This window comes from Pelmatolapia mariae, linkage group LG12, assembly GCF_036321145.2.
Source record: "Pelmatolapia mariae isolate MD_Pm_ZW linkage group LG12, Pm_UMD_F_2, whole genome shotgun sequence".
In the NCBI taxonomy this organism is placed as follows: Eukaryota; Metazoa; Chordata; class Actinopteri; order Cichliformes; family Cichlidae; genus Pelmatolapia; species Pelmatolapia mariae.
Genome location: NC_086237.1, coordinates 1,505,545 through 1,529,398, shown reverse-complemented (window position 1 = coordinate 1,529,398; position 23,854 = coordinate 1,505,545). Strand labels below are relative to the sequence as shown.

Sequence of the window (23,854 nt, the reverse complement as noted above, 5' to 3'; positions counted from 1 at the left end):
AAGACAACCAACACAGTTCCGTTTCTGTGCTTCATCAGGGTCGTCTCGATGCTTTGTGGGCTTTGTTGCGGCGGCAGTACGACCGAGTTTCCCTCATGCGACCCACATCAGAAGACCAGGTAAGTCAAAATTCATCCCTGATGTTCTTCTCAAACCTAAAACAAACTTGAAGCTTCTCAGCACCGGTAATTTGCTCTAATGGAAACAAAATATTTGTATATTAGCCAAAAATACAAACTCATTTGCGATTGGTGAATTATGCAGGAGGAAGTCATACTGAGAGTGAGGTATACACGTGTGCAAAGATTGTGTAGTGCTGCTTTTTAGTTGCACAAACCAACAGCTTGAGGCAGTGAGTCAAAGTCTCATCAGTGGTCATCAGTGCAGTTTATAGTACACAGGAGCAAAAATAGAAAATATCCTGCAGTAGTCAGCAGCGTGGATGTTCTTCTTTTTCTTTTTTTAAGTGGTAAATGTTCCTGTAACCATTCCATGAAGTCCCTAATCCCCTCTATGCCTTAATATGAATACTTTTATCCCTCCAAATCTTTAAAGTCACCACAGTTACACTTAAGAGCTCATTGTTTTATTGTTGTACTGTATCACAGCTCCTCTCGGCAGAGGAAGCTGCTGGCACAAGTTGTGCCTTGTGTTGTTGTTACCTAAGGGAGCCAATGTGAGCTACAGCTGCAGATACTCACAGAAGGAAGCGTGACAGGGGTGACCTAATATGGTTATGCTCTGGGTTTTTTGGTGTGTGTTTTTCAACCGGTGTAAAAGAAGAGGAAACAAATCGACTCCACAAATCGGTACAGTGAAACCTGACGCCCCACGAGCGGTTAAGAATGAACACTGCACAGAAACCGCTGCTAAGTCAGTTAACCAGATGTTTTTATATATTTTAATTGCTGACTACAATCCAAACACAATACAATCTGCTGTGCTCGCTGTGCTGTATGCCAAATGTCAGAATTAATGGTGAGATTAGAATCAAGTTGCAGACAAGTGGAGCAGCTGTATTACTGTGGCCCACAAACACTTCCTTGGCTTTTCCTGGGCTTCTTCTTCTGAAGTCTGTGAGGTAATTTTAGAAATTCCCCATTAGTCTCCTTTTTAACATTACACAGCAGAACTGTATTAGTGTTAAAACTGCCAGGGGAAAACCAAACGTGAATCTTAAAAGAGAAATGTGCGGACTCTTCCAAACTCTCATCGTTCTCCAAAGGACGGTGCTTCACGGGCACAAGCTGTGCAGGCGAATGGGCTAAAAAATCTGCACCTGTATGGTGCACTTACATTATTTCCCTGTTGTCTCCTATTCCAACTTCTGTGCATCTTCCTCTTCACAGAGGTTGGAGAGCAGGAACCATCCAAGCTTTTAGTAGTTTAGAGAATGATGTCAGGCTACAAATCTCTCAAGTGGAGTCGTGTTTTGCAACATGGAAAAAACCTGAGCCAGTGGGCCAGCTGTGAGCCTGCCAGTTGCTACTCGGGGTGTCACTGTGCTGTTTAGCAAATTTCAGAATGCCAGAAGATGCACTGGTAAAAATAGATAACAGCTCTCATAGTTCCAGTGAGTAGTGATGTGACAGATCACATTTTAGAAGATGTTTAGATATAGTGGTTAAAATTCATCAGAATCTCACTGCAACGTGTGTCGCCAAAATTTGAATGAAAGTATTTTAAAGCCATGCAGACACTAATGTTTCTGAGCCAATGCTGATTTTAATTTTTTTTAATTCCAGCTTTTGTTTTTTGAGAGATGTGAGATGTTTGTATTAATATAGAGTCTTACAGTCTTACTTTACATTAGCAGATATTTTTATGATCCATCATTCTGATACAACTTTGGATGCTTATGTTAACTTGGTTAAAGTATGTACTAAAATCAGTTTATGTACTGCATGATATCAGTAAGCCCAGATGACCCTAATATGGTCATCTCAGACATGCAGCTCTGATTGTGAGCACAGAAGCTCCACCCACCTGCTGATCAAACTTTATTGTTGAGAGGGGCAGCCAATCAGACAAAAGCACTGTTTGAAAAGAGGAGGAAGGGAGTTTAAACAGGTTGTTTGAAACAGTGAGATTAACTTGAACTATGAATTATGCAGATCTAATGTATTATAGGCTAACTGTAGTAATGTGAACATTTGGACACTCTTCTTTATATATTTCGTTTCTCTTTCTATTTAAAAACAGAAGATTTTTTCCACATTTTTCACCTGTTTTAGTTATATATGCAAGTCTCTCAACTCAGCAGTAACCACACTCTAGTCGTGTCCAAATTCATGGGCTGCCTCCTCCTGAGGCCGCATTTGTAGACCGATTACGTCACAGCGACGCGCCGAAGGCTGTCCAAATTCATAGGCTGCTCCGAATGCAGCCGACAAATGGGTCCTCATTTTCTCCGAATTTGAGGATGGGTCTGATGTATCCTTCTTTGCCCACCATATCCCAGAATTCATAGCGCGGCCCAGCCAAACCCTAGTTTCCGGTAATGGCGGCCGGTACTACGTTTTAAAATTACTCTTATTAATTTTTCTGGGTCACAAAATAAACTTTTAACATATTTTCAGGCGAGAAAGTAGCTGTGTAAACATCAAATATCTGCTCGGTTTATCAAGATATCGCATATTTGGAAAAGTGCTTCGACGTTTTCGGAGACGTCTGTTACCCACCAGCTCGATAGCTAGCCGGGAGCTCGACGGTCACTGAAGCCGCCGAGAACGGCACAACTCCCGGCACATCATTTTCAGATCACCGCGGACTTTCGCTACTCGGGTTAAACGTAGTATATAAGTACCCGAGACAACCTAAAAATGTTATTGTTGGGCTTTTTAAGTGTTTTGTTTGTTCGTGAGTAAATCGGTTTGGCTGAGATTAAAGTTATTAGATTCGATTAGATAAAATAAAACTTTATTAATCCCCCGAGTGGGTTCCTCCTTGGTTTTTATACAGCTGACTAAACGTCAAATAGAAAACTGATTAAATAGAAGTGTGAGATGGTCGAGAATTTACGCCAGTGTACTGTTATATTTTACATAGCAAGGAGCAGACGGCCGAGTTTATTAAACTCCACCGAGACAGCGGTGACGTTAATCAGAAGGCTAGACCGTCCAATTTCACTGCCGTTTACTTCCGGCCTACCCGACCGTCCGAGGACCCGGCCCACTTAGATTGCGAAGGCCCGGTCCTCAGGAGGATGCAGCCCATGAATTTGGACACGACTTCTCTCCTTTCATGTTTGTCATTGTCATGACGACCAGTAGCCAATTAAAATGTTTGCTCATTTGTACAGTGTGGTGTACCTCAGTGTCACAGTGAAGATACTGAGATACAATACAGAGTATTGAGTTCAACCATTACTGTTGATATATCAGTGATGGATCAGTATAGAACATTATAGAGCTCAGTTTTAGGATTTGCGACACCTTAAGGTGCTGTGAGCTGTAGTAACGTGTAATCTGGACTTTTTAAAGTGACAACCTTTTAACCAAGTTAGTCAAGACATAAAATGCACATCGGTGGAAGTCAATTAGAGGTATCATGATCTGTTTCAAACCTGTTTGCCTTCCTAAGCGACTGAGCATCAACCAGTTATTCTCTACAAGAGCGTAAACAACTCAAGTATGATGTGAAGTGACAAAATAAATTGTTAAAAGTTTGTTAAATAGGCTGATGCTCTTTGAGTTTGTTAAAAGGCTTCATGATGAGACTAAACGTGCATATTTACCTGCAGTACAGGGTTTTCGTGAAATGACAGGAATTCCCCTGCCCGGTATTCATCCAACTGTCTGAATGTGGAAACATCACGGCTGCTCCAGCTGTGTAGAAGATGACTGATATTCCCACACAAGGGGTCACCTCTGTCGCTCTGAGCAAACTGTTTGTTAACAGAGTGAAGCCCACCAGTGAGTACACAAGTTATGTCAAAGCACGTCGGCCGGAGGAGGGAAAGGCTGCTGCTGCTGAAGTCTCGCTTCATTCTCATGCCGATCACTGCGTCCACATTAAGTCTGTGATCAACATCGTACACACAGGACGCGGGAGAGAATCAAACAGAGGGCCACGAAGTGTGTTTGAAGTGATATCTCAACTGAGAAGCAGTGGAAGGTGTTTTGAAACCTAATCGCATTTTTTAGATGATTATTTTAAATCGCCTACTGGCTCACAGTTGAATTTCAGCTGTGTTGCTAACATGTAATTGATTTCATGGGAGTTTCATAAGATTCAATCAATCTTTCATTCTTGATTCTATCCACAAATGTGAAATCCAATGAACCGTTCAGCTGATTTGATTCACTTTCTAACTCTGAAACTAGACAGTCAACTGCTAAGTTGTAGCAATTTTCAGGCTAGTTTTTTCAGAATCTTTTGTTAACAACACAAATTCTCAAAGTTTTTGGGTCTTGGGATCCTTATAGGTCAGACATCCTGAATGATTTAATGACTTAATGATACTCCTAAACCAGAGTATTTCCACTAGTGAGACTACATCATGTCTGGAACATGTGAGAAAAGAAATGGAGCCTAGACCTGATTGTTTATCTCGATTTGTGGTTTTACATTTCATTGTCCATTTTAGTATTTTTCCAATCTCTATGATAAAACTGGCACTGGTGTCACATGTTGCCTTTTGATTGGAGTGGAAATGCTTTGGGAGCTTCCATGCGTCTATTTTCTCATGGCAAATATCACATATTTGACATTCATTAGTTGTTAGAGAGCTTATTTTGAATCCGTACGCGCTGCTGTTGTTGTGCTTCTCCAGCCTGGCCCCGCTGAGACACGTGTGATATCATTCTGAACAGATTCATCAAAGTGTGAGGTGTCTGAACTGTCCAGTGACAGGTTAGGTGTAGATGGCAGAGCAGACAGTGACAGAGAGAGGAGAGCGGCGGCGGCAGAGGGAGGGGACGAGGGAAGGAGGGTAGCGGTCTTTGAAGGCGGACAGGAAACCTCCAGGGTCATGAATTTTTCAACGCGCTGCTTCCGCAGGGTTACAAGGACTCGTACAGGTGTAAGGAAGCAGGTTGTCGCAGACATCTGTTCTGCACGGGGACCCGGGTGTCCGTGCTACCCCCTCGCTCCTCTCCATGCTTCCATCCCTCCCCCTTCTCTTTCCCAGCAGTCTCCTTTTGTGTTTCCCCCTCCCTCCCTCAGTGCTGCCGCCCGGAGCCAGACCGCTGGATTGTCAGCAGATGCAGAAGAGAGACAGAAAATGAGAGTGAAACAATTTTTTTTCCCTTTTTTTTTGTGGTCTCACATTTAGCGCCTGAGGGCCTTCAACACCAAAGGTAGAGTGGGGGTGGACACAGCTGCAGTGCCGAACTTGCCCCAGGCACAAATAAAGAGATCTAATGCGGTTTGACTGTGTTGTCGGTGAGACCAGGGAGCCGGGGAGGCACTTCAGAGCCAACTTAGCACAGCAACATCTGCCGCCAAGTTTTGCCGGGGATCGACTGGGGACAGCAGGTAGAGGAAGGTGGCTGAGAGAGAAGGGGAGGGCGAGAGAGAGGGAGGTTGGCCTTATTCTGATGCTCTCTCAGGCTCTTTTTGAAGAGGCGGCGGTGTGCGTGCACGCATTTCTTTCTGCATTTTCCACCGCCTACCTCTGAATTCTAGGTATTGTTTTCTAAAAACAGCTGTTTACAAAATGTCCAAACAGGGTGCATCACCATACATTAAACCCTCCTCCTCCTGCGGATCAAGACGCAGGAGAAAAACCGGAGAAAAAAGGCATTTTGAGTTCTTGCGAGTCCGTGAGGATTTACAGTTGAATTTCCATTTGTTCCTCTCAGGCTCATCTGTTCCTCACCAGGGGGATGTGTGGGCTGAGCGTGCTGGTGTGTGTGGAGGTTAATAGTATTAGCTGACGCTATTGCTATTGGAAAAAACTTATTTTTTTGTGGGGAGGTGGGGAATCTCCCTTCTTGAACGTTGAAATGGTAGTTTAACGAGGTGATGGATTCTGATCCCAGGGGTAGAGAGAGGACACAGAAGAGAAACAGAAGCCTTGTGTTTCCTCCCACATCCATCTCCTAATGTCATTTTATCCCAACCTCTGCAAAGGTTCTGTGTGTTTATCGAGTTTTATACCTTTAAACAAAATAGTTAGAGATGCTAAATGCAATCAGGGGATTATTCTCCCTCAGCTAAAGAAAAGGAGAATAGATCAAAGTCAAAACATAACAACAAACTACAGGGAAAGTTAGACATGAAGAACATCTGCAGCCCACGAATCCTCCTTCCTCAGCTGGATTGGTCCCTCTCCCTGCCTGTGCTTGTTTCTCTGACAGCATCAGTGTCTTTATTTAACAGCCATTGATCGAGTTGTGGACGGCATTTAATTAAGTGACTGTGAGCAGAGCGACTCCACAGACCTGCTTGGGAAGGAGGGGGAGGAAGCGATGGACGTTAAAGGGAGGTGTAAAAAAAATAAAAAAGGACCGTCTCGAGCCGAGGGCCACTCGGTGCAGGGGTGACAGTCTGCTTGCCAGGCATGCAAGAGAGCGCGGTGCATGGAGGTCACAGCAATACATGCTTCATTTTATGTTCTCCATTCTCAGCAGCTCAGTGTTGTGCCCTCGTGTTTTTCTGTTTGTGTTTATTTTCTTTTATCAGTTAAGCTGTGACGCTATTGTTTCCTAGGCAAACAGTGGAGTACGATTTTTGCTTTTCAGTTTCAGTATTTAAGCCTTTAACATCAGTAAGTCATCAGTAATTACAGAGACATGATCATAATTACTGCAAACAAACACGGCCATGGCTGAGAGGATTGGCAGCCTGTTTCTGGCCTCTGCACTGCATTTTTACATCGCGAGCCACGGGGTCACATTTTGTGGGAAATGTTCTTCCAGTGCAAATGGAGCTCAAGTTTCTCTCAGAGTTTTTCTCAATGGCAGATGGTGGAAGGAGTGAACGACTGATGGCGGAAAAAAAATCCAATATGTTTACAATCTTCAGAAAAGCTTTCATCATATCATCATCTGTCTAACAAGCACTGGGAGGTTTATGGAGGCATTTTCTTAAATAAGTTGTACCATTACTTTGTTTCTGGCAATGTGTTAGCCAAAGCAGGGACTCCATTAAGTTTCTTCCTTAGTAGTAGTAGTAGTGATCATTTTACAACACATTTTTGGTTGTTTTGAAAGAAAATTGTTAATGGCCTTGGAAAAGTTGCTCAGTACATCAGCAAAACTGAGATGAAAACTCAGAATAACCTAATTGTGGCACAGCCTCAGTGCCAAGGCAAACCATGAATGGCGAAATGGTTCGGTGTCAACCCTTTTCCAGTGTTGCAAAACAAAAAACTAGCAGATTACAGACAGGAATTGACTCTTGACATGTAAGAAATGCTTTGTAAGGTTATTTAAAATCTATAAATATAAAGTGGACTGAACTATTCTGATATACCAGGCTCTCCTGTCACCTCTGCATGGCTGCAAGTCATCCAGAGAAAACACCCAAAACATAAAAAAATGTTGGAAAATCTAGTTCAGTTTTATTGTGATGTTCTGTTCATCTGTAATCCGTCAAATTCGATGTCCTAATGTAGTTCTCAATCAATGTCGTACACTTGCAGCTTTCACTGAGTCTACAGATCTAAAGAAACTCCTACAGAGGAAAATTAAACTGTTTCATCCTTTTAACCAGAGTTCATGACCATAGCTAAGATTAAGATAAACGATTAGGATCAAGTTACATTCGACTGAACATGTAGAGCAAACGCAGTTTAACAATAAATATGATTTAAAACAATGAACAGCTACGTGTGGTGGGCTTCATATTTAGCCTATAGAGAAGTATTATTAATGTACTAATGTGAAACTGACTTATAGTAATACCTCCAGTTGTAGACTACGACTGAATAAAACTGAGATTTAATTGTCCGATCAAATTTAAACCTGTTAAAAAACAACTCAGACCTGTAAGTTTCACTGGAAACAAGGAGGCTGGTTAAGGCTTGAGAGATGCACAGTGACCCATTTATACAATACAGGGAATAAAAAAATACTGTGAAAGAGAATGGCTAAACTTTAAAACTCCACTGAGCATGGCTGAAAACTCTCTCAACAAACCGTTTATTCTTCCGTCAGCAGCTTCTTTCTTTGCATCTTTTGTCGCTTCGTCTCAGTATGTAAAGCAGAGCAAACATTTGTTGAATATAAAAAAAAGAAACCCACACAAACAGATGCACACATACTCATCCTTTCACGCTTTCCTTGCTTTTGTCTCGTTGCATTACAATGCCACATTGAATATGGTGAGAACATCTTTCTTGAAACTAATAAAGCCGTCAAACTGTATTGTTCGGTGTAAAAATAAATGCCTGATAGAAGCCAAAACATGACACATCCTTGTAGGGTTTCGGCGCTGGAGAAGGCCGTTTTGCTCTCTCCACAGCCGGTGAAAGGAATAATTTGGTACCTAAATGCTAATGCGGCGCTAACAAATGCCTAAAGAAAGAGTCGATAGCAGCGCTAACGCGGCACAAACGCGAGGTGATGCACGTGGGAGGACTCCTGCATGTTGACATCAGTCAGGATGTTTACCGTCACACGGACAAATGCCTCGCTGAAGCAAATGTAACACTTAATTTCACAATAAAAGGCTTTAATCGAAAGTAAACAACCTGGCAAATGACATTAAGTTGAAACAAACCTCGAGATCAGAGAGCATGAGATTTCCTAATTAACAGGGGTAATTGGAATTAAACCAAGGCGTCACGAATAATGAAGCGTTGGGAGAAGAGACTATGCTTTATCGAACAGGGCTGGAGTTGACTCTGAAAAACAAAGCTGCAAATGTTGCTCATGCTTGAAGTTTAACCCCCAGCTACTGTTAAAATGATCCCTTCAGTTTGAGGATGAAGGCATTAATTCAGGGGCTTTTTGCTCTGCTAAGAGAGAAGCGCGGGTTGTTCTTCATCACACTGCGTATGTGCTGTGTGGGCTTCGCTCAAGAAGGAGACGGACAACAGGCGACATGTTGTAACTGGTCAACACGATGAAATGTAACATTTCAGCGAAATCTGCAAGTCCTTTAGTTTTTTTTGTTGAGTTTGTAAACTCTGTCAGGTTTTCTCAGTTTCTCATCACGGCTGCTTTGTCGTCAGTCCTCCTACACATACTTTCAAAGGGGGTTTAAAGCCGTTAATACAAAACCTAATGGGCATTTTGCAGATCGGCTTGGGCGCTTACCTGTGACCGATAATTTCTTTTTAATCAGAAGGAATTACAGGAATTAGTAACAGTGGATTACAGAAAATCTACCGCTCATGAGAGCAACCAAAAGAGTGCAAGAGAAGAAAAAGCTTCAGTTTTTGCTGTTTTCCAGCATTTAGATGTTGTTTAAAGTCACAGTGTTGCAGATGTGTCGACAGTCTGCAGAGCTTGAACGTGTTTCTTATGTATAAATCATATTTTTCTCAAATCCAAACCCTGCCTTTTTAAAAAAGTGATATGTAAGAAGAATCAAATGAAAATAATCAGATGTTTTTAAAAAATCTGCTGATGAAAAGTGGAAAGAATGTATCCACTTTTTTTAAAATTAAAACCAAAGAATGTTTCTTTAATGAATTTTACATTCATTTGTAACTGAAAATTAAGCTCGCCCTCTGTCCTTTCTCCTTGTATGCATTATATAGCAGAGAATTCAGCTGTAGTAGTGGCGGTGGCGGTGTGGGCTGCGTGGGGTAGCGCCGGGCCCTGGGCCTCATTAGTCCTATCAGTGGACGGCCTTGTTAGCCCTAACAAGTAGCCAGCTGACAGCTCCATTCAGCCGCCGCTCCCCCACAAGAGAAGCGACAGCTTTAACTACGGCGGAGAGTGCCGCCGATTTACGAGCCGCGCCCGCGCTCTCTTAACCAGATTAGTTCTTTTTACATTAACCGAGGAAAAGTAGGGCAGATGTCCGTATGACTGGTTGTAAATTTGATAATGACCGCCATGTTAATCCCCCCTCCCCACCATCCCAGCACATCCTCGTCCAGCTTCACGACCTGGCTGGTATCAGGATTACCGAAGAGGGGGGCCTCGTGTGTGTGTGTGTGTGTGTGTGTGTGTGTGTGTTTCTTTAACCAATAAAAAGGAAGCTAATTGTTGTTGGTGGTGACTGGTTGGAGAAGTAAAATGAAAAGTGGTGCAATGTGGAGAATCATGAGAAAATCACCATGAGACACACACACACACACACACACACACACACACACACACACACACACACACACACACACACACACACACACACAAATTAATTTTAGATCTTTCCAAATTTCTCAGAGACTGATTCTTGGATTTGTTTGGTAATGAGAAAAAAAAGATCCTGTAACGGCAAATGTAAACGTGTTAATTGAAATAATGACGCAGATTTAGGACATTTTAAAATGCAGTTACACTCTGACCAGTCCAAGCAGGGAGATACGCACAGCTTGTTACTTGCAGATAAATGTGTGCATTTTATACACTTTCCATATTTTTAAGTATAAATTATTTGTGTCTTTTAGTCTATTCATTTTGTGTTTTTGTAGTCTCAGTGTTGTCTCGTGATTTCTCGAGCAAACAAAGAAAACTGAACAAAACAAGCTGTTTGTCGGACGCTTTAATATCCTTCCAGATTTAATGTCATTTATGAGCATGTGAAGAGTCTGACGCTGGATTAGCTCGTGTTTTTCTCGCTCCCTTAAATCTCATTCTGCACTGAAATCCACTTTGCACACAGCTTTATATCCTCAGAAACAAAAGTATTTTCCAGTGTTGCTGAGCTCGATGTTGATTTCTGGGACGGTCCAGCACCCCCGCGAGTTGGGCGGTCTCCCCTTTTCCTCTCCATTAGCTGATCGGTGTTGTTGTATTTGGGTGGCCGGGGCTGGTACCTGCACCCGCTGTCCCTCCCTCTCCTCTCCCTCCCTCCTTCCCTCCCTCCTTCTCCGCCTGATACGATGTGAACTGATGTCCTGCCGGTGCCTTTTTTCCCAGTACCCCTCAGACCGGTCGGCGCGGTGGCGGCGTCGCCGTGTGCCGAGCCTTTTCTTCATCACCTATTAAAATCAAAGCCCCGTCGTTTGGCGAGGACCGCTGGGATCTTGGCTTTAATTAAATTACATTATTGTTAACGTCAGCTTTGCCGAGGCAGGCTCTGTCGCCTGCACTTTGCCCTCCTCCTCAGCTCACCTCCTGACAGACATATAGGACTTGGAGGGGGGGTTAAGGGATACATGAAGTAATATATTCTAAAGCTCTCCTCCCATCGATTTGAATTTTTAAAAAGATGAAAGCAGGGAGTCGTGTTATGCAGGGAATATGTTCACAGTGAATATTCAATTAGCCCGATCGTATTTTGTATACATAAATGTAACGTTGTGACAGTGCCGGCTAATATGTAGTGAAGGGCCCTCGCACGCAGCTTCATGCAATAAGATCCATTCTAAACAGTTTGCGTTGCGTTTGATAGCAGACGTACGCTATGAATAAACATGTAAACATGTGCCTCTGAGCCTCAGATGGTAACTCTCATAGTGACGCTACAGTACGGCAGTCTTTAAGTTAATTCTTGTTTTCATACTTGTATAATCCTCGCTCCTTCCTGTCTGCGGTAATGCTGTTTTTCTTATATCGCCTCTAACACGAGCTTATATGATAGTCCTTCTCATCCTGTAATGGAATTAAACTTTTTACCAGCAGAATCAAAATCACTACCGACTGATCTCTGGTAATATTTGTACTTTGTTTTTAATGTTTCTCTGGGAAAATATGCCGAATGGCTGGCTGAACATCTCACCCTGTGAGCCTCTTTCTTCCATTGTGAATAGAGGGTGCAGTGAAGTGTCACTAATGTGGCTCTATTCATTTGCTCACAGGCTTGAAATGTGTCTTCATGACAATAAACACCCCGACAACCTCCTCCTTTCTCCTCTGTCCCTCTCTTTACTGCTGCTGTTGCTCCTCAAAATCATGTCGATAATACGGCTCCTACAGGTTAGCCACTTTGACGCCCCTGCTGGATACTTCTGACAATAAAAATTAAACTTGATTCGATTCTCCTTTAGATCAGTGAACATAAGAAAACCTCAGCTTGTACAATGAGGAGCTCGTGAAATTGAAAAATAATTTTTGTGCCAAGGAGTAATGTCCAGTTTCTTTCAGGTACACTCAGCTTTACAAACAGACTACTGCACAGACAAATTTGGGAAAGTCATGTACCGCACACGCCCTGCCAGTTTATGTATTTTGGGTTTCCCAAAATAAATGACTAATTTGTAACAATAAGGTCATTTAAATATTACATTCCTCAAAAGCGTCACACCTCTGGACATTTTCATCTCAAAGGAAGTTTGAGCGGTTTTAGCTCGGTGTTTTCAGAATTACACATAAGAAAGCGTTTTTTACAGTACTGGCCCTGTTTGCATGTTTCCATTTTCAGCCTTCACAGGGTGATGAAAACATATCTGGGGGATTAAATAGGTGTCAAATGTGGTGGACATCCCAAAAACTGTAACAAATTATTAGAAAACTATAGAATTCTGGAATATTTGATTGAGCGCTCTTGGCTAATAATGCTAACATGACGTTATAATACAAAAATTCAAATTACAAAGACATTGAACTTTATTTGTGACAGTTATGTTGGAATATTAGCAAATACTTACGTATGAGTTAACATCTGTTACATTTAAACTTGCTTTTATAATAAGTTCACACAGCAGCAGCTAAATTTCATGTGTTGCAGTTCGGAGCCGTTTTTAGTCTGACTGAGGAGTGCAGCAGTTACAGCATCTGACATGGAGGAGAATAAAACTGCACTGGCTGCTTATTAGACAGAGACACCAGTGTGAGTGTTGTAAGTGTGTAATTACTGTCACTGCCTTCAGGGGGAGACGAGCGTTCTCGTCTGCAGGCTTGAAACGCATCTATTAAACCAACTAGTAATGGTTAAAATTAATAAAGGTAAAATATGACGCATACTGCACTGAATCAGCCAGAAACTTATTATTGTTAATTACGGATTTATTAAAAATATTTCCTTTTTTTATTTTATTGCATTAATATTTTTAAATATTAAGACGTCCCCACGGTGCTGACTGTATCTCACAGGATCCAAATGTTCGGCCTCAAGTGGCCATTTAAGTGAATTAGCGGTGCCCCTGTCACCGCCGTGAAAGGGTCACTTCTCAACCAATTACCGGCTCCACCTCGTTAACTCTTTCAGTGCCGGGCTTCTGTCGGTTCTTTAACATCCTTCCTAATTAAGCTAATGAACTTAAGCATTAGCTCTTTCATTATAAACTGTGGGCTCAACTGCTGTTTAAAGATGCTTTAATTTGAATTCAATTTGACCTTTTAATTAATTTTTTTTCCCCATGACCTTAGATGAGAAGAAAAGCAGCTTAAAACCTGGTTTAATTATTTACACAGCGGAGCATTTTTTTATGTGGGTGTTTTATATTAAAGAAATGAAGGTGTATTAAAATGTTTCTGATAAGAAACTCCAACCTCCTGAGACTCTTCACTGTATATGCCCAGTGATTTAAACAGATGTCTTCTGTAAGATACTGCAAAAAGCTTCTTTTTTTTTTCTTTTTTCTTTCCAGTGGTTAAATTCTTCAACCAACTGGAGCCTGAACATTTCATGAATAAATTACAGCATTTCATAATTGATTGAGAGAAAAGATGCAGATGTGACAATAGTTGGCAGAGCAGCACAGTAGCTAATTGAAAACACTCTTGAAGGGCTTCCAGATGTAGTTGTAATTTTGGGGGGTTTCTTTCTCACCTCTGGAAATATCCTTAGTACAGTTATTTTTTTTCTACAGTCAGAAACAGAATCAAGGTTTCATTTTTATGAGACAATTTCACCCATTTCTCTCTCTGCCCACACCAATGTAGCCGTTTTTCAGAAGCACACCCCATTTTTACTACATATTTTATCAATATGTCATTTATTATTATAATAGATTTATCTAATGTTAATGATGATAGTTTGTAAAACAGCTTATTAACCTTAATGACAGTGTGATCTTTTACAATTGATCGGTTGTCTCAACTTCAATTACACTGAGTAATGATGATACAGATTTAATTAATGCTTAAGTGCTCTAATGGCTTTCTTTAATGCCTGTACAACAGCTCACAAGTGCATCTTTTAGCGGGTTTTTTATTATTTTTTGACATGTATTTATATCAGTGTAAGCCGGAGGCACAATAGCAGATGTTTACTGAGGGGCATACGAGAAATGCGTAGTTTAGTGCGCCTAAAAGTGCAGAAAAAGATCATTTTTAGGTGCAGTACTGCACATAAAAAAGAAAAGCATGTGTAAAAACTAAAAGAAACGGAATGAAACGTGAGCAAAAATTAGGTAAACTAAACCGCAACATACTGCGATGATAAACAATCTTTAATTCATCTTGAAGCCGTGTTTGTTGATGAGTTCCCAACGAGATAAAGCCTCCATAGAAGTGCAGAAATAAAAACACAAAAAGAATCTGTGTTCCTGAGTCGTCCCTTTGCTTCTCTGTGGTCCGTCTGTCTATGTATCTGTGTCTCAGAATGAATGCCTCGAAAGCGGCGTTCAATCCCACTGTTGGGGAGCACAGATGCACATTCAGTCCTGTGTTCTCTGCAGTCTTAATAGTGTTAACCCGTCAGCTGTCCCCACACTGAGGACACAAGCGTCTCCAGTGTTTTCACCACTAAGCCGGATTTTCACTCTTTCTCGCTGAGCAATTAGCCAACACAACTTCCACTTTTCATCTCTTCAGCAGAAAACCATCATCCGCCTTATTTTTTTGACTTTCCGTGCTTCTAATAGCGGGTGTTTAAAAATTGTACAAGGTAAAATTTTAAAGTTGGATTAAAAAATTATAACACTCTTAGCTAGTAAACAGAAGACTGTATTTAGGCAAGGAATGTTTTAATAGTTTAACATGCTCAGTAATTTCAAGCTTATAGTGTTTTTTGGACCCTAAATTTAAATATGCTTGCCCCTGAGTACCAAAATTATTAAAGTATCAATGCATTAGCCTAGTATTCAAGTAAATATTGTCATATGTTAATCATTTTGTCGGTTTTTGAGTTTTTTTTAACATAGGCTAAATTTGCAGATTTTCCTGTCTCAAAGCGGGCCTTCAGGGGAATGACGAAGCACGTGAGCGTGATTGGTTCAAATGTGGTTTAGCAGCTTGCCTTGCTTAATAGTCCCTGTGCAGAAGACGAGGTGCAGGATGTGCACCGTAAGCCTCAAAAGGTCAAGACAATCTAACTGGATGCTTGAAGTTTGTGCGAACTCGCTAGTTTATGTAAGCTAGTTTACGTCAACTTATTTTTTAGTTAAACAAAAGCAGTAATGAAAAGTGTGCAGTTACAATATTTAAATCATCATGTGATCATTTCCCATTTTTTCTGTTTGCACAAAACTTATATGGTTCTTCTGATTTACATAGGCTTGAAATTCCCTTCAATATTTTTAAGGTGAGCAAACTCTGGACAGAGGTCTTTGTGCTATCATCATCTAAGCCAGTTACAGCCCACTGCACTCGTAGTGTCACACTTTGGGTTGTTTGGGTTTCATATTTCTCAAACCGAGGTCTGAAAAATTGTCATCCCACTGAGAACATTCTAGTTTTTTATCAGCACTGCTGTGGAGGACTAGCATGTGATCCTTGGCCCTGAAGTTAAATGCGTGTTTTCTGCAGCACAGGATGAAAATCCTTGCGTACACTTTGCTTTGCCATCTGGTTTGCATGACAAAAACTTTCTCTCATTTCTTTTATTGCACGCTGTGAACTTCCAGCCACTCTTCTTCCTCCCCCTTTTTCCCAGTCTGCCTTACTCTTTCTCCCTACCAGTGTACATCTTTTGCTTCCTTCTCCCTCGCCGCCTTTGTCTGCCACCTTCGTGTCTGACTTTGCCCTCCTCTTCGTCTTTCACACTCCCTTCCCATCTCCATCCTTCTCTGTCCGTTCACATCGGGACGAGGGGCGCTGGGTGCCTGTGACAGTGCTCCTAATTAAGACGTAAAATTGTGGGCAGCAGGTTTCTGAAGGTTACACTGTCTATACTGCGGGAAGTGATAAAGAATGGAGTCACTGATGACATGTGACGTTTTCACCAGGGATGATGCAAACCGCTGCTAATGAAGCCAGAGCTATTGAGGAGGAAGCGATGGGGACAGGGGGTCTCTGTGTGTCTGTATTTGTGTGTGTGTGTGTGTGTGTGTGTGTGTGTGTGTGTGTGTGTAGGGGGGATATTAGCATGTGTGTGTTGATGTGTCTATGTGCAGTGGCCTCTGGGATTTCAGGGGCAGTATATTTGAGCCAATTAGACAGGTCAAGTACGCGAATTGCTGCCCTGCACTTAGACTCATGCAGTGTATGATGGTCGTGCTGTATTCTGCAAATATAAGATCATTTCTATGGCTGGGTGACGAGAGATGCTGTCATTTACTGACTGTTAATTATCTGTATTCAGACTTGTTATCCAAAGACATTTGTAAAAAGTGTGTGTGATTGAGTGAGTGTGAAGCCTTTCATCAGCATCTTTGCACGTGTTCTAAAGGATTTGGGAGTTTAACCGCTCTATCTGACAATGTCTTAATAATTTAGAGTAATTGGAAACGTTTAGTCTCACTGCGTCTTTGATGCTGCAAGGATAACTTGATAATCTAAGTTTCTGTGTGAGAACTTCATGATGCCTTCTGCAGCATCTGCGTTCACCCATTCTCCTGCATATCAGGTGATAAACTATAAGAAGTGTCCCGTAACTACAGTTCATGCTATTTGTTTGCATCTCCTGTAGAATTATTTCTATTTAAGTGCAAAATCTGGTTTCATAGTCTGACCAGTACTGTGATTAGACTAAATATTAGCAAGGCTCAAAACTCAAAGTCGACACTTGAATGCTTGAATTTTAAACTTTTTTGGCTCCTTAAAGCTGCTTTGTGCTGTTGACACAATGACCTAATCAGGAAATAAGTTTGATCTGACGGTTGTTCAAATATTTTCGAGATATTAAATATTTGGAGTAATATCATGGTGGGAAAAACTGAAGAATTTCTTCAAGTGAAATTATATTATTAGTAATTTATTCTTCAGGAGTAGAGGTGAGGTGTTTTTCTCCAAGATGCCACACTGACTTACATAAAGCAGGCAAAGGCCACACATCATAACACGGTCACAAGTGCAGTGGAAATACTAATTGCACTTGTGATTTTTACCTCGTGTCTTTCATATAAAATCCCAAAGTTTCTATCCTGACTTTTAGTTTTTGTAAAAGAAGTGCTCTATGAAGCACTTCTTTTCTTCTTTCTTTGTAACCTAACGATATCTTTTGGACTCGTGCAACTTGTAACCTAGAATTAAAAATTGTGTGTGTGTTTTATATTTAGAATATAGTACTTTTCTTTCAAAAACATACTTTTTTATATAAAGAAACAACTTTGAGAAAGAAAATAAATGAGTGAATAAGTTGCTAAAATAAAAGACCTGACCAAGCGTGCGGTGCTGACTTTCTTTTCTTGAGTTATTCACACTGGTTGCTACAAATACGTTTCCCTTAAAAGGTATTGAGCTTCTATTTCTAAAAGTCCTAATTGAAGAGGTTTGCTTCTTGACTTCTGAGATTCATGCATTGTACTGGCACCAGTATGGAGAAATGTTGAAATGATGGCAAATTACACTAATTAAGATTTAAACTGCCTGTCAGTGTTCAGTGCAGTCGTGTATAGATGTAAGAAGAACTGAAATAAAGCACGAGCTGGAAGAATATTTGCATCTTCTGTCAAAAAGTGCCCACACCTGTGGTCATTTCATATTCAAATTTGGGTTATTTATTGAGGATAAATTCATAAATGATGTAGTGCCTAAGAAGAAATTGTTCAGTCCATTTGTTTCAAATAGACCAGTTTAGACATAATCTATGAAATAAAGATGAGATGATGCTATAACCAAACACATTTCCATCCAGATGCTACGTCAGTGTCAGATCCCATCGCCGCTGTGTCGAGGGTCTGCTGGCACGCAGTCAAGGCCGAAGCATCAGCGGCGGATGTATGAAACCTGTACGCTGTAAAATATAAAAACTGAAGCTCAAGTCAAGTTTCATCGTCCAACAGCTACGCACAAGTGAAACTGAACTGAAAGAGAATGCATAAAACATGACAGCTGGCGTTTTCCTTCAAACGAAATAATCTTGACACACTATGTTGAAAAGCGCATAATAAAAGACTACAGAATGAGGCGCCGCTGATTAGCATGCATGTCGCCCTAACAGTACAGCTTGACTCCCCAAAAAACTTGGATACGTGCGGCGACATGCTCTCGGCCAGTTAGCGTAACATCATATGTGGGTCCTCCTGGTGAAATATCCTCTCGAGACTTGCAGTATGCACATAGTAATGAACTGCATGGCCACCAAACTCGCCATTAGGAAAACGGCGGTGATATTAGCCTTTTTAATGCCACGCAATGGAGAGCGGACCCGCTCGCTGTTGAATAATTACACTTAAGACTGAGTGTGTTTGAGATCGGGCTGCAGGCAACTGCGAATGTCTGTAGTCTCCAGCATATGCAAATAAATTACCATAATGCAGATCGTGCTCAGATTTTTGCTCATGGCAGCAGCAGAAGTTGAAACGAGTGTTGACCAACTGCCTGGAAACCCGATTAATTAAACAGTGCAATCAGTGTTACTGCAGAGATTTAAATCGTGAAAAGAGCAGTGACAGAAACTTGATTTTCACATGTGGAGCTTCACATTTGAAGATTTTGAGTCTCTGACTAGAGGCCGACTCAGATTCTTAGCTAATATTGTTCTGATGGATGTTTCGGTATTGATCTTTTTCAACAAACATCTGTTGTTGTTTTTTTCAATTAATCACCTCAGTCTGTAAACTAAACTAGTGATTAAAGTAAATTCATATTTTTTTATTTATCAACTAATTGTTTCTGCATTAAAAGGAGTCAATCATCACTGCTGAAGTAAAACAAGGAGGAAGAATGACATGACTAGCATTTATCTGACAGGAATCCCTGGCAGCCGTGTGACAAAACTATTTTCTTTTAGGTCCAAGGGAAGACGTTTTGTGATATTGTTATTGGCACTATTCAACTGAGAACATATCTCAAAATATCTGATCACCTTAGGCACTACACTGCTGGAAAACGTGGTTTAACGCCTCCATTTCTTCTTCTCCTGAACCATAAGCAATCATGAATTTACAGTAATCAGTAAATGTGTTTAAGAGTCAACTATTTAAATTTCTACTGTTGAATGGAACAAACTTAATACCTCAAAATCATACGAACATCAGTCGTTTTGAAAGGATTCCAATCTCGTTATCTGCTGATGTAAGAAGTGCTGACAGAAATGTGACAGGAGAATCTGATTCAGCTCTTAACTCAAACTCAGACCTGGAAAAAGTCATTCACGCACTTTTTTATCTGCTGCATCCCTCCTTTCTGACTGTATTATATATGTGTGTCTGACTTTGTCTGACCTCTTTGTAAACTCTGTGTTAAAGATGCTGTGTACACTATGAGATTTACATGTTTCAAACAAATACTATGTGCCTGTTTGTGACGGTTAATAGAAACATACAGTTGGACTGCTGGATGTCAGTGTACATGCGGTACAGTTTTCTCGCCGCCGCCTCTAAGCTGCTAAATCTCAAACACGACCGCGGTGCCGCAACTCGACAATCCTCACGAGTTCATTGGTGTGAGCATCTGAGCCCAATGTGAACTCTAGCCCAAATGTGACACGCTGGCTCTGGCCATATGCAAGCTTTTCACCCCTCCTCTCTGTGCTCATACTGGTGTTGTGAGTACACGAGTCACGACTGTTGGCTGTGGCAACACTCTGACTCACATAACCCCTCATAAAAGATCGGGCCAAGCTCTCAGCCCAGGCCAAGCCAGGCCGTCTCTGCATAAGACTGTAATTGATTTGATGGACTGTGTGCCGTTCACACCCCTTCCCCAAACAAACAGTCCGCCCAAGATTTGTCTCCATTGAGACAAAGAGGCAGTGCCCGCCCTCCTCTTGCAAAGAAACACTCTGCGACCGCCGGAGAAGGCAGCGCCGGCCTGCCAAACTTGCTAATTTCACTCCTGTGCCTCAGGGAAGGTTTTAGTGTGCTGTGCAACGATTCATCATATTGCAAATCAAGGCTCCCGTCCATTGTTATACCAACTCCCTGGTCACCCAGAGTTGACACAGGTTTGCAGGCAATTTCTTGCCAGCATGGCGAACACTGTTCACGTAGGACAGTTGTGAGAACTGTAGCTGCCTTTGAGAGTTCTTGAACAATCTAGGTTTCTTTAAGTGTAACACACTCCAATCCATGCAAGTACAGCGAAACTCCTCTTGACTTTGCACTTTGCATTACTCAGCATAGTTTTGTCTCAAAGCATGAGGAGTAGCTTTGCAGTGAACTCTTGGCCTCTGTTAAATTGTGCCTCTTTTACCAAGTGTGCTTGAACAAGCAGAAATTACAAAAGTAATGTTTTTATAACTGAAGCAAAAACCTGATTGAACGTTTTATTGTCTAGATGTACAGAGCTGGAAACACCAAAGGGTGATTTATGCATGTGTTTGCTGATCTCCTGTTCACGATTTTGGAGTGTAAGCTCTGAGAACATGGTAAAGGTCAAGGGCCTGTTCTCACTCCAAAGGCAGCGAGGTGACTCAGTCGCAGTCAGGCTGAAGTTACAAAGGCTCCGTATTCCTGAGAAGATGGCAGGCTAGTGTGTCCGGACTGTTACCCTGCTGAGCCGAGGATGATGACTAAAATAGACTTACTGGTGATAAAAGAGAAAACGTGGGGTTATTTTAATGAAAAAGAGTTGATTTATTCAGTTTTCTCCTCTTTAAAATCTTTGGTAAAACCAAGTGGAACATAGTATGACTAAAACACAACACAACAGATAAATCTGTAATGTTCTCCTGACATTGTTTACCATGATGATAAGAACTGTTTGCATTGGGCTTGAGCTCAAACAACAGCAGAGTTTTTGCCCTCTTGTGAAGAATGGTTGACTTACTAAAGAGTCATTTCTTGTTGTGTGTCAGCAGAACTTTATGGAGACCTGAAGTTAAGTGATGACGATAACAACAAACTTACTGATGTTTACGTAGTTGTTGAGCAACATTAAGCGTAACACTATGTTTGCCTTGAACGTGCTGGATAACTTGTTAACCTGACTGAACCACTCGCCACTATAGTCCAAAAAAGATTGTTATTGCCGTCTGAATGGATATGTTGGGATGTGCCTGCAAGAAAAGCAATAGTGATAACAAATACAACATTAAGTAGGTGAGAAACAACATGGGGAAAAAGGAGTGGGGTGGAGGTGGGTTGCAAAGTGGTTTGCAGATGTGCAGTAATGTTTGGAAGGCTAAAGCCAGTTGAATGTTTTGAGGACTTATCAGATGATCCATGCCTGGTGAAAGTCAGGGTTTGCAGCTGAGCTTGACTTTGTAACTCAACTATTTTTTTGTTTTTATATATAAGATGTTTTGCAGTTTTTATTTTGAAGGGGAAATATTTGAAGCACTCAGAGGAGTAGGATATAAAAGATAGAGGATTTGTTTTAAATTGATACATTGTGTTCAAATGCATGCATGTATTAGGACTAACAATGACACTATAGTAAAATAGATACTGTAACATTATTAACATCCACACAGTGTATCTCAATGTGTATATCTAAACTGTTACACAGACAAGCATTAACAATCAGGTGTGTATATGAGGCCAACCTAGGCTTCATTCATCAAGTGTCAGCATTAATTTGGACTAAAAATTTGTATTATTGTGATATTATTTTTTAAAAAGATGATAAACTAACATGCAAAAAACACAGTGAAGCCAAATTACATCCACTTCATTGTTGCTCACAAAATAAGAACTTGTTTATAGCTTTCCTCATATATATTTCTTCGTCTTTGTGTGTGGGTTGCTGCTTGTGTCTCCTGTGCTTAGGACATGTTAACCCAGTTCTCACAGTTTGTAGCCCATGTTCAAAAACAAGAAAGACAGAAAGAAAGAAAAGCACACAAACACCTCCCTGTAGTCAACGTAGCTTCAGGCTCCTTCTCACGCTGTTATATTTCCAGCATCACTGGCCGATGATCGCATTATTTACTGCTTGTATTAACATGCGGCTTGATAAGCATATTTTCCTCAGTAGAGCTAACAAGATGCTTTATCACCGAGCCTTTCCGCCCGCCGTAGCAGGCTGCGGCCACCCGCTCGTATTTCCACCCTGTGGTAGTTTACAGCCTCGTAAATAACAACTTTTCTCCAGTCGAGATTTAAAGCTGGAGTTTTTGCCGTAAAATCAGATTTAACTTTGAGCGTGAAGACAGATTTTGGCTGTGATTTATACACCCAGAAGCTTTGGTGTAAATCAGCCGCAAGCTCTGCTAAATAAGCAGAACAACTTTGGAATATATACAACACAACAGCACAGAGTTCAAAGTCAAAATGACAAAAAGGGAAGAAGAAAAAACACGAACCGGCCTCTGCCTTTGAGTTTCAGTGAATCCGATGGTTTAAGGTGTCATTCTTAAACTTTAGAAAAATCAGGTGTATGTTAACTGTTAAAATTGCATATTTTTTGCAGCAGAAGTAAAAAAGATATTGTTTAGGAGAAAAAACTGTGCTGTTGTGATTATTAGCACACAAAATAATCCAGAGGAAAGCTTTAAATACCACGAATGACTAATTGAGTGTGGGAGAAGGAACTTTTCTGTCTGTCAGGCAGCTACAGATGTTCACGTCCTGGCAAAGATGAAATAAACCACAGTTGTCAGAGAAACTAATAATAACTAATTCATCAGCCCACAACGCAATTATCTCCTTTGTGGCTGTGATTAGACACAATTTGCCATTAATGCTTTTGTTTTACCTTTTTTGTAATTGTAGTTAATCATGTCAGCAGCGCGAACGCTGCGTTGCACGTCTTTGGCAGTTCACGCCGGCACGTCGTTAGCTGCAAATCTGCATCTTTAATTTGTTGATTAACTCTTAAAAGAGAAACGAGGGGCTGTGATCTCGCTCTCGCTAATTGCGTCTGAAGGATCAATGATTCAGTAATGATACAAATATGAGAGCTTCTTTTCTTTAGATTTGGGAAATCGTTTTTTTAAAGAATCAGCAGGAAAAAAAATATGAATATTCATAGCAAATTAAATCCAGCAGAACTGTTAAAAGTGTCACATTCGAGGATAACACCAAGAAAAGTGAAACAAGTAGAAATAAGTATTTAGGATTTTATTTAGACGCACTTTAGGTCAACCTAGACCGGCCCTCCCTTTCACCTGTCAACCGGGCAAAAAGCCAAACCCGTTTCCTCCTGCATTAGTCTCATCAGGGACTTTAATGTGTGGCACCCTGTAGGAGGGGATCCACCCTGGCATGTGCACAAACACACACACACACATATATATATAAACACACCGCCCCATCTTGACAGCTCACTCCAATTACTGGCCCTCGCTGTCGCATGGCCTGCATCTCCACTCAGAGCAGATCGCATGTGACCCCGTCCAGCATGCCGCTGGTGGAGGGGGAAGAGGGGGACCCACGCAGGGAACAGGAGCACACACACACACACACACACACACACACACACACACACACACACACACACACACTAAAAGGACACTTTCCAAAAATCAAGGCCAATCAAAGAGTTTCATTCCAAACTGAGCTCTTCAGCACTTGAAAATATATCTGCCTCCTCTGACGAAAACAGGACTGGCATCGAAGTAAGAGCACATTGCTGCTAGTGAGTCATCTTAAGACCTTTGTTTACAAATAGGTTGTGAAGATTGAATCATCTGTGTTTTT

General features: G+C 41.2%; 1 protein-coding gene across 1 annotated transcript in view; it reads left to right on the top strand.

The window, feature by feature from the left end:
* Positions 1 to 23,854, top strand: part of antxr2a (ANTXR cell adhesion molecule 2a) — an 82,771-nt gene that overhangs the window by 42,589 nt on the left and 16,328 nt on the right. The window contains exon 16 of the mRNA XM_063490268.1: positions 39 to 119. Coding sequence (XP_063346338.1) covers positions 39 to 119 — 81 coding nt within the window. The remainder of the gene's footprint in view (positions 1 to 38; positions 120 to 23,854) is intronic.